The sequence below is a fragment of the Bufo gargarizans genome, chromosome 1 (assembly GCF_014858855.1).
Source record: "Bufo gargarizans isolate SCDJY-AF-19 chromosome 1, ASM1485885v1, whole genome shotgun sequence".
Lineage (NCBI taxonomy): Eukaryota > Metazoa > Chordata > Amphibia > Anura > Bufonidae > Bufo > Bufo gargarizans.
In genome coordinates, this window is record NC_058080.1 from 353,528,236 (window position 1) to 353,540,092 (window position 11,857).

Consider the following 11,857-nt stretch of genomic DNA (forward strand, 5'->3'; position numbering starts at 1 on the left):
CTGAATTGCCATATTCTTTGGCATTCTGTCTTAAGAATGCTATTATTTTCTGCTATAACCATGTTATAACGGAAAATAATAAAGTGAAGTGAAGTTCAATGGGGTTCGGGGTCAAGTTCATGTCCGGAACCCGAACTTTTACATGAAGTTCAGCTGAACCCGAACTTCCACGGGATTGCTCATCACTAATGTTTATTTATTAAATATTTTGAAAATCCTGTATCATTTTCTTTTCACTTCACACATACAGTACTTGCTACTTTTTGTTCGTTTATAACATAAAATACCAATAAAGAGCATTTACTTTTGTGTTTAAGGGGTATGAATACTTTTTCAAGGCACTATATAAACATATATCTATGTATCAATTTTTTTTTCAATGTACTGTGAGTGATACATTCATATTAATAAGAAGCCATATAAAAATAGCTAAATTCCCTGATGTAAGGGAACTCAATGAGTTCTTCAACATCGTCATATTCCCTCAGTGCCATAATGCTTATAAAATAGGTCATAGTAAAGCAAATACAGCAATGCTGTTGCAGTCAAGATCAACTGACACGTATGTACATTCAGAGCACAAACACGTATAAAGTTTTTCACATTGAAAGCAGTATGTCATAGCTAAGCTAGCACACATTCTGGTTATTAGTGAGGAGCGGCAGGGGCTATATTTGAATTTGTGATATTTCACGAAGAGATTATTTTTTGAGATTATTTTCTTGATTGCAAAAAATCGGCAATGTAATATTCACGATAATGGCAGGCGTGGGTCACTTTTGCAACATTTTCCAAGCTTCTAGAAGTTTCCTGAGACTGGAGAAAATGTTTTGCACGGCAGAACATTAAAAATGTCTTTTTATGCAGTTGGAGTGCTCCAATAGATTTGCGATTGCGCTAATCAGCACTAATGATGCGAATATTTTGGCACAATACGTGCAACTTCACATTTTAGCAGGTCTGCATGTATGGACAGCAGAACCTAACACACTGCACTGCAACAGCTACACTATATCAGGATATAACGTACACTAACTATCTGTATTATATATATGTAAGCTATCTAACTATCTATCTACTGTAGTGTGGGAAGCACAGAGCACAGCAATGACACTGCTGTCTCTCTCAGAACTCCATAAAACTACAGAAAATGGCTGCTGGGGGGGTTCTTAAATAGTAATCCAGTATATTTTTTCTGAATTTATATTTTTTCAAGGTTACTCCATGTATTCTACTTCCGGCCCTGGCTCTTTGTTTGGAGTTTTAGCACATCAAGCAGCCTCAATTGACTTTTGCACAGTCAGTTATCGGAAATCAACTGAATATTCCTCATAATTGCCTGTGAAAAGCCACTGAATGGGGAAGATGTAGCTAGTAATGTATTCAAAAGTATATAAAAAATCATTGCCTGTATGGATACTAAAAATAAAAATAATAAATCTTTATTGATAAATATTAAAACCTTCAAATGGGCAGAGTGCCCCTTGTATCCCAGGCACTAACCTCTAGAATGATAAGTCCCCTATTAGTTATTCCGGGGACTATAATGTGTGCACAGTAATCCAAATTGGACACCGTATTGTATCTAGAGGAATAGACAGGTAAGTACCGGGGCAGGACCTGTATTCCGGTGGTATGTTATCTGAACACCAAAGGTGCAGAATAACAGGTCAGTTATATTGAGTACAATCAGATGTCCTCGGAAATATAGTAGCCAGGCCCCACATAGGGATCTGTTATGTTGTGCAGTGAGTGCCCAGGATCTCCTAGGCTATACTGTTGCAGATCTTATTCGGGCAATTGGCTTAATGCATCAATAGAGTGTGCATCTTAGTGTCGCTAGATTAATTTTATCAATTGTGCTCAAGTATAGCATTTATCATGTAGACAAAGTTAATGCAAGGTACTTACTAATGTATTGTCATTGTTCATATTGCTTCCTTTTCTGGCTTAATTCATTTTTTCCATTCCATTACACATTGCTCGTTTCCATGGTTACGACCCCTGTGCAATCTAGCAGTGGTGGCCATACTTGCACACTATAGGATAAAGTACCTGCCTCTCAAGTTGGAGTGCACATAGGTTGGGATTTTTTCCTATAGTGTGCAAGCACGACCACCACTGCTGGATTGCAGGGTGGTCATAACCATGGATACAAGCAGTGTATAATGTAATAGGAAAATCAATCAAGCCAAAAAAGAAAATACATTAGAAAGTGGCTTGTATTAACTTTCTCTACATAATAAAGGACATTTGCTGAACTGATGTCTTTCTCCCAGTATATACCCCACTGGAACAATCGCCTGCTTCCACTGCTATAGGCTTTCCTTGGACTCTTAGTGGGAACTTGTGGGCTATAGGTGTTAATAGGTGTTAATAAACACGCATCATGGGGTAGATTTATTAAAACAGGTGTAAAGGAAAACTGGCTTAGTTGCCCATAGCAACCAATCAGATTCTACCTTTCATTTTTCAGAGCTCCTTTGGAAAATGAAAGGTGAAATCTAATTGGTTGCTATGGACACTATGCCAGTTTTCCTTTACACTAGTTTGATAAATCTCCCCCATATGTTTATACATAGGATTGTTACAGAGATAGTAATAATAATTGCATGTATTGTGCATAATCTATGAATCCTAAATAACAAATGGTTACATGTAATAATCATGCACCCAAAAAAACATAAAGATACATTATTCCAAATCTTTATTAAATATCACCATAAAATCAAAGACAGTTAAAAATACCACACATTGGAAAGAACAAAAGGGGTCTGGATCTCTGTTGTATGTCTACGCAAAAGATTAGGGCCACATGTAGGTTGTTTATAAAACTAGTAAGCACAGTATAAGAATAAGAGGGCTTATTTTTCAGACTGGCACATGACGGGCACATCATATTGGGCACATCATTTTGGGCACTTTTAGCATTTCTGTGTAAAAATTAAAATTTTCATTTTGCAACTAAACTATTGCTCCCTCTGCTAGTCCACATCTGCCCAAAAGGGGTGAATGGAATGGTAAGATACACTGCCACCTGCTGGACAACTAGGCACAGTATCAGAGGACCTGATATTAAATACATAGATGACATTCTTTGAGACAGTAGCTAAGTGTAATAATGGTAGTGGGGTAGTAAAAATGCACATAGTGCTCTTTCTCTTCTGAACCTTGCAATGAGCCCAAATAGCCGTTTGCAACCACATATGAGATGTTACCGTATCCAGGACTAAAAGAGTAAGAAAACATTTTGGGGTCCCTTTTTTCTGTTATCTCTTATAAAAATTAACTTTTTGAGGGTTTTCACTGTAGGGATGCAGCACCCCAAAAAAGCTAATTATTGGTAATGTATGTTAATGTGATGTGAAGCTAGAGAGGCTCGTCCTCGTCACCGCCTCTTGCTCCCAGCATTGGATATTTTCAGTGACCTAGAGCGTCGCGGGGAGCCAGGTAAGTAGAATCAGTGTGAGGGGCCCGGGCGTATGGGTGGCCATTTCCAGCCTCAGATAACCCCTTTCAAACAAAGGAAAACTCATTTGTTTAGCAATTTCTGCCAGTTTTTTTCACACCACCCTTTTACTGTACCAAACCCCAGAGAGCAACGGCCTGAGCACACTGTGATACTAAAAAATCTTATCAAGGCCACTACCACTCTGATCCTCTACATTGCTTCCCACAGGGGCTCACTGCAGGGGTATTTGAGGGTGACCTCAAAGGTGACATGGCACCTGAAAACGATTCCAGATTAATCGGCCCTCCAAAAGCCAAAAGGTGCTCTTACCCTTCTGAGACCTGCCATGTGCCCATACAACACTCTACGAGCACATGTGGGGTTTTTCTGTATTCATAAAAAATGTGGTATGCCTTTTTTCCTGTTACCATTTCAAAAACCATATGGTGCATCTTCCCATCCGAGCCCTATGCCCATACTGCAGTTTAAGACCACATATGGGATGTTTCTGTAAACTGCAGAATCAGGGTAATAAATATTAAGGTTTGTTTTGCTGTTAACCATTGCTGTGTTACAGAAAAAATGTATTTCATCTCATTTTTCCTTTAATTCTTGTGGAACACCTAAAAGGTTAACAAAGTTTGTAAAATCAGTTTTTAATAATTTGAGGGGTATAGTTTCTAACATCGGATTATTTATAGGTCGTTTCTATAATGTAGGTCACTCAAAGTGACTTTGAATCTGAATTGGTCCTTAAAAAAAAGTTAGTTTGGAAATTTTCTAGAAAACTGTATTCTAAAATTCTAACTCTTCTAACATCCTATAAGAATAAAATGACAATTGCAAAATGATGCAAACATAAAGTAGACTTATGGTGCAAGTTAAGCAGTAACTATAGTATGAGCTGCATCCGTCTTAAAAGCAGAGAAATTAAAATTTAGAAAATTTAGAATTTTTTCCAAAAGGCAGGGAATCGGCCAATATGCCCATTCCTAGTGGCGTAGCCAGGGCCGACGTCAGCACCCGGCACAGGGGCCCACTGCTCCTTGGGGAGCCCACTGTGCCCGCTCACTCTTGCAGATGTGTCCTGGTCCTCATTAAACTGCCTGTTCTGAATTCTAGGGCAGCTTACCCCAGCAATGAAGACAATTTTCCCTGTGTGTGTGTCTGTCCGTGTGTGTATCTCTCCCTGTGTGTGTGTATGTGTCTCTCCCTGTGTGTGTATATGTCTCCCTGTGTGTGTGTGTCTCTCCCTGTGTGTCACCATCACCATTCCCACAGTGTTCCTATGTCTTGACGCAGCTGCATCAGGACGTTCTGTGCGGGGCAAGAAGAAGAAGATGGAAGAGGAGGCAGCGCCACCAGCATGGAGTCCGTGGGAGAGACACAGGGAGGCACACTAAGGATGTAGGTAACACTATCACATGATCTACACTAGTGTTATCTGTGGTTTTACATAGGACTTCAGGTAACACTACCACATTATTAGCACTAATGTCATCTATGGTTTTACATAGGACTGCAGGTAACACTACCACATTATTAGCACTAGTGTCATCTGTGTTATATGTGGTTTTACATAGGACTGCAGGTAACACTAACAAATTATTAGCACTAGTGTCATCTGTGATTTTACATAGGACTACAGGTAACACTACCACATTATTAGCACTAGTGTTATCTGTGGTTTTACATAGGACAGCAGGTAACACTAAAAAAAATTCTGTACTCAGATACCCATGACTGTGTTATCTGTGCTGTTACATAGGACTGCAGGTGATATCTACTAGATTATCTGTACTCGGAGAGTTATCATTGTGTAAGGGGGCCCACTGAGACTTTATCGCCCAAGGGCCCACATGAACATGGAGCCAGCCCTGGGTGTAGCGATGGAGGATGAAAGGGTAGCAGTCACATCTAACTTCTGGTGCTTGAGGGAGACCTAGGCTCATATACAACACAAGATCAGTATTCTAAATGGCACATGGTAGGTGATGGTCCTGATATGACAGATATTGCATTCGGGTCCAGGTGTTCAAGTTAATTAAAAAATAATAGAAATCGTTGCTGATTTGAAATGTTTTATGTCATCTTACTTTTTAATGAATATTTGTTTAACTTTTTTTTTCTCAACAGTTTGAGGTCATTTTACTCTTTTTATGGTCAAACATGAAGATACGTTATATTGTGAAATACTGCTAAATCCCTGGCTATAATGGTTTATAAGAACAGAACTATTGTAACTGAGTTTACACTTGCTGGGTTAACAGAAAGCTCTGACCTGAAATTCACTCTGTTTCTTCTGTTCTTCATGATTTACTGTTTGACTCTGTTTCAGAACTCCGCACTGATAGCACTCATCAGTTGTGATGCCCAACTTTACAGTCCTATGTATGTTTTTTTGCGGCAGCTATCATTTATTGATATTTGTTATTCTTCCTCTGTCACAATCAGGATGTTACTGGACTTTGTATCAGATAAAAGTTCAATTTCAGTAGCTGGTTGTAGCCTACAAATGCTTTCTTATGCTGGATTTGGGGGAAGCGAATGTTTTCTTCTGGCTGCAATGTCCTATGACAGATATGTGGCAATATGTCACCCATTAATGTATTTAAAGATAATTAACAAGCAAACACTGATAATCCTTGTTTTACTGTCTTACATTGGAGGTTTCCTCAATGGCTTTGTTCAGACTTGCTTTTCTTTTTTCCATCTGGACTTTTGCGAAAATCCTCAGACCATTAACCATTTTTACTGTGATGTCATAGCGCTAATTGAGATTTCTTGTGGCGACACGAGCCTTAATGAAATGATACTCTTTTCTATAGTAGGCTTCATTGAGCTCTCATCTCTCTCTGTAATCTTGGTATCTTACTTGTGCATAATTATAGCTGTTTTGCGAATACGTTCCTCTAAAGGACGGGAAAAGGCCTTTTCTACTTGTGCTTCTCATTTGACTGTTGTAACTCTGTTTTATGGTACTATTATTTTTATGTATCTGAGACCTTCAAGTGCTTATAGCCCAGAACAAGATACAGTTATTTCAGTGTTTTACACAGTAGTCATACCTTTCCTTAACCCTTTAATATACAGCCTGAGAAATCGTGAGGTAAAAAATTCTGTCAGAAAGACTTGGATTTGCATCAATTGCAAATAAGATATGACAAGACAACGTCTACCTTTAATAATATTTTGCACTGTTTCACAGCTTACATTTTTGTTTCACAATTTTAAAGTCTAGTACCTTTGCAAATATATGCCATTATGTGATCATTTTGTGCTATTTTTATTTTTTTTTCCAATTTTCAATTAAAGACATGTGCCACCCATAATTGCATAATAAATTCTCTTTCTTATAATAGTGTTGGAAAGCCAAACAACCATACTGCTATGGTGGGCCACCTCCCATTTATCCAAAGTTGATTTTCTTTACACATAAATTGATCCCCAAAACTCCATTCTCCTAGTATAGCGCAGATTTATGATTTTTTTTGCAACTGCACACGTTGAAGCCGAGAGGACGGAAGTGGTGGCGGTTTGAGGATGGTGATAGTAGTACTTCTGGACAGTAAAGAGGGGGCACACTAATTTCCCCTGGGCACACCATGATCTCCCTGCCTCAGTGAAGGTGGGGTGGCCCTTGTTGGTAGATTGTGGGGTCCAAGGCAGAAGCCAAAAATGATGAGAGGAGACATAATCTGGTTGCTGTTTAACAAAGCATAAGCATTTAATAAATAGCATAAGCATAGAAAAAAGCATAAGCATTTAAAAAATAATACATTTAAAGAAGATGCAGGCACTTATCTAACAAATTTAAGTTACTAAACAAAATCCTAAGGCTGTGTTTATGGAGTAAAGTGCAGGAGCTTCCTGAGACCCTTTCAAAGATACCAGCGCTATCTTCCCAATTCATCTGAGGAGTGCAAATCATATGACAACCTATATCTGACCCATAACTATGAGTGGAAACCAAGACTTTTAAACCCAGCAAAGGCTCTGGAGTCCAGGAGCCTTAAATGAGCCACAGGCTTGTTTTTCTGCACAATCCCTCTTTCAGTGGCTGCTCTAACCTCTAAATAGTTCTATTCGTCTTGCTCTTCTTCTCCTCAGATGATGCTGCCCGATTGATTATTCTGGATTCCCCTCTGGAGACTGCCTGTAACTACTACACTACAGCTGCCCCCACAGTCCCCAGAGCTCAACCCAGTGGTATAGTGTGGGTTGCCAGCACCCAGGACAAGCCAAGTATTGCGCCCCCTCACTAAACCTGTGGTTACGCCCCTTTTTTTACAGTTAATGCAGTAGATGTCATCTGCAGTCCTACTTAGCATAGTTATAACTCTCTAAGTAGAGATAATGTAGTAGATGGGTGTGAGGCCCCAGAATTCAAAACACACACAGTGTGACTTAAAGTCTGGGGCCAGGCTGCTGCAGTGTGGGCCAAATTTTAAATGCATCACTCCCAAACCCTACTGTAAACAAATATGTGGATGGACATTATTATATACAGTAGAATACAGCACCTCATACATACAGTGACATCTCCTGTGATGTAGACTCTTTCCTCAATGTCTTCATTCGGAGATAAGACCACCAGTGCCATCTTTAACGCGGGGCAAAAGGGGCAGCTGTGTTGGGCCCAGTTTCTCCTGGGGGGCCCAAGGCAGCTGCCTCTTGACCCTAGCTGGCCACTGCCCACAAATTCAATGACATCGTCGTAAAATATCTTGCCTCTGCTCCGTGTACCGATCCTATCTTTCACTATGCGAGCGGCATGGCTCGCAAAGTGAAGAACTTACTTGCTTGCTCCTCCTCCCGACCTCCCCTGCCCTTTGAAAACGCTGTGTGCCGTGATGTCACGTGGAGGTACTGCAACAATAGTGTGAGCCGAGCCCCAGTCTCCTTCCTGAACTTCAGAGCGGTGCCCACTTCCAGCCCTGAGCCCAGCTGCCAAGAGCACTGATCCTGAGCATGCTGGAGTCTTCAGAACTGAAAGTATTTACAGTGGTTCACTGTAAGCTACACTCACCTAAAGAACTATTAGGAACACCATACTAATACGGTGTTGGACCCCCTTTTGCCTTCAGAACTGCCTTAATTCTACGTAGCATTGATTCAACAAGGTGCTGATAGCATTCTTTAGAAATGTTGGCCCATATTGATAGGATAGCATCTTGCAGTTGATGGAGATTTGAGGGATGCACATCCAGGGCACGAAGCTCCCGTTCCACCACATCCCAAAGATGCTCTTTTGGGTTGAGATCTGGTGACTGTGGGGGCCATTTTAGTACAGTGAACTCATTGTCATGTTCAAGAAACCAATTTGAAATGATTCGAGCTTTGTGACATGGTGCATTATCTTGCTGGAAGTAGCCATCAGAGGATGGGTACATGGTGGTCATGAAGGGATGGACTTGGTCAGAAACAATGCACGGGTAGCCCGTGGCATTTAAATGATGGCCAATTGGCACTAAGGGGCCTAAAGTGTGCCCTGAAAACATCCCCCACACCATTACACCACCACCACCAGCCTGCACAGTGGTAACAAGGCACGATGGATACATGTTCTCATTCTGTTTACGCCAAATTCAGACTCTACCATTTGAATGTTTCAACAGAAATTGAGACTCATCAGACCAGGCAACATTTTTCCAGTCTTCAACAGTCCAATTTTGGTGAGCTTGTGCAAATTGTAAGCCTCTTTTTCCTATTTGTAGTGGAGATGAGTGGTACCTGGTGGGGTCTTCTGCTGTTGTAGCCCATCCGCCTCAAGGTTGTAAGTGTTGTGGCTTCACAAATGCTTTGTTGCATACCTCGGTTGTAACGAGTGGTTATTTCAGTCAACGTTGCTCTTCTATCAGCTTGAATCAGTCGGCCCATTCTCCTTTGACCTCTAGCATCAACAAGGCATTTTCGCCCACAGGACTGCCGCATACTGGATGTTTTTCCCTTTTCACACCATTCTTTGTAAACCCTAGAAATGGTTGTGCGTGAAAATCCCAGTAACTGAGCAGATTGTGAAATACTCAGACCGGCCCGTGTGGCACCAACAACCATGCCACGGTCAAAATTGCTTAAATCACCTTTCTTTCCCATTCTGACATTCAGTTTGGAGGTCAGGAGATTGTCTTGACCAGGACTACAACCCTACATGCATTGAAGCAACTGCCATGTGATTGGTTGACTAGATAATCGCATTAATGAGAAATAGAACGGGTGTTCCTAATAATTCTTTAGGTGAGTGCATATAGTGCCTGTCCAAAACAGAAGTCACCACCAAAAAAAGCCTTTAGCTTTTGATTACGGCACGCATTCGCTGTGGCATTGTTTCGATAAGTTTCTGAAATCTCACAAAGCCTTCTCCAGCACATCCCAAAGATTCTCAATGGGATTAAGGTCTGGACTCTGTGGTGGCCAATCCATGTGTGAAAATGATGTCTCATGCTCCCTGAACCACTCTTTCAAAATTTGAACCCGATGAATCCTGGCCTTGTCATCTTGGAATATGCCCATGACATCAGGGAAGAAAAAATCCATTGATGGAATAACCTGGTTATTCAGTATGTTCAGGCAGTCAGCTGACCTCATTCTTGGAGCTCATACTGTTGCTGAACCTAGACCTGACCAACTGCAGCAACCCCAGATCATAGCACTGCCCCCACAGGCTTGTACAGTAGGCACTAGGCATGATGGGTGCATCACTTCATCTGCCTCTCTTCTTACCCTCATGCGCCCATCCCTCTGGAACAGGGTAAATCTTGACTCATCAGACCACACAACCTTCTTTTGTTGCTCCAGAGTCCAATCTTTATGCTCCCTATCAAATTGAAGCATTTTCTTCTGTTTTGCCTCACTGATTAGTGGTTTTCTTACGGCTACACAGATGTTCAGTCCCAATCCCTTGAGTTCCCTTCGCATTGTGCGTGTAGGAATGCTCTAACTTTCCCTATTAAACATAGCCTTGAGTTCTTAACCCAATTTTAGTAGTTTCTGCAATCTCCTTAGATGTTTTCTCTGCTTGATGCATGCCAATGATTTGACCCTTCTCAAACAGACTAACATCTTTTCCACGACCACGAGATGTGTCTTTCAACATGTTTGTTTAAGAAATGAGAAGTGACCAGTTGGAGTTAAATAACTTGTTGCCAGCTGAAAGATAATCGCCCATGCAGTAAATTATATAATAGGAGGCTCATAACTATTTGCAAAGTTAAATCCAGGTGGCGACTTTCATTTTGGACAGGCAGTGTATATTACTTATTTTATGTGAGTAAGGCCTCTTTCACACAGGCGAGATTGCACCCGCACTGAATCCGGACCCATTAATTTCTATGGGGCTTTGCACATGAGTGGTGATTTTCACGCATCACTTGTGTGTTGCGTGAAAATCGCAGCATGCTCCTCTTGTTCGTTTTTCACGTAACGCAGGCCCCATAGAAATGAACGGGGTTGCGTGAAAATCGCGGATGCGGTGCGATTTTCATGCACGGTTGCTAGGTGACGAGATATCATTATAAGGGAAAATAATAGCATTCTGAATACAGAATGCATAGTAGAATAGGCCTGGAGGGTTTAAAAATAAAATAAAAATATAATAAATAATATTTTAATCCACTTGTTCGCGCAGCCGGCATCTCTTCTGTCTTCTTTCTTCAGGACCTGTGGTGACGTCACTGCGCTCATCACATGATCCATCACCACAACACGTGTGTAACTGACTGCTATTTATTCAGTCAAAATTGTTGTTTTTCTTAAAATTTAATTGAATGTGACACCAGATATGAGTTGCGCTGAAGTGACACTATGCGCTTGCAGCTGGGCCTTAAACACACAAACACGTGTGTGCAACTAACTGCTAGTTATTCAGTCAAAATTGTTGTTTTTCTTTAAATATAATCAAAATGTAACACCAGATATGAATGGCGCTGAAGTGACACTATGCACTGGCACTGGGCCTTAAACACACAAACACGTGTGTGCAACTGACTGCTAGTTATTTACAGTCAAAATTGTTGTTTTTCTTTAAATGGAATCGAATGTGACACCAGATATGAGTTGCGCTGAGATGACACTATGCGCTTGCAGCTGGGCCTTTAACACACAAACACGTGTGTGCAACTGACTGCTATTTTATTCAGTCAAAATTGTTGTTTTTCTTTAAATGGAATCGAATGTGACACCAGATATGAATGGCGCTGAAGTAGGGTTGCCACCTTTTCTTCAAGCCAAACCCGAACAGAAGGGAGGGAGGGCCCCCTTCCAGGCCCCACCCATGCCCCGCCTCCAGTAATGCCATGCCCCGCCTCCAGTCACGCCCATGTCCCGCCTCCACCCCTGGTCGCTGTCGCACCGCGATCGTTATGCCCCTGAAGAGGCTCATTAGCATATTATAAGTCTTTATTTTAA

General features: G+C 41.1%; 1 protein-coding gene across 1 annotated transcript; it reads left to right on the plus strand.

The window, feature by feature from the left end:
- Nucleotides 1–5,666: 5,666 nt before the first annotated feature.
- On the plus strand, nt 5,667–6,608 carry LOC122927207 (olfactory receptor 1020-like). Its single transcript, XM_044278842.1, has one exon. It carries the CDS (start codon nt 5,667–5,669, stop codon nt 6,606–6,608), a length of 942 nt encoding a protein of 313 aa, XP_044134777.1.
- Nucleotides 6,609–11,857: the final 5,249 nt, after the last annotated feature.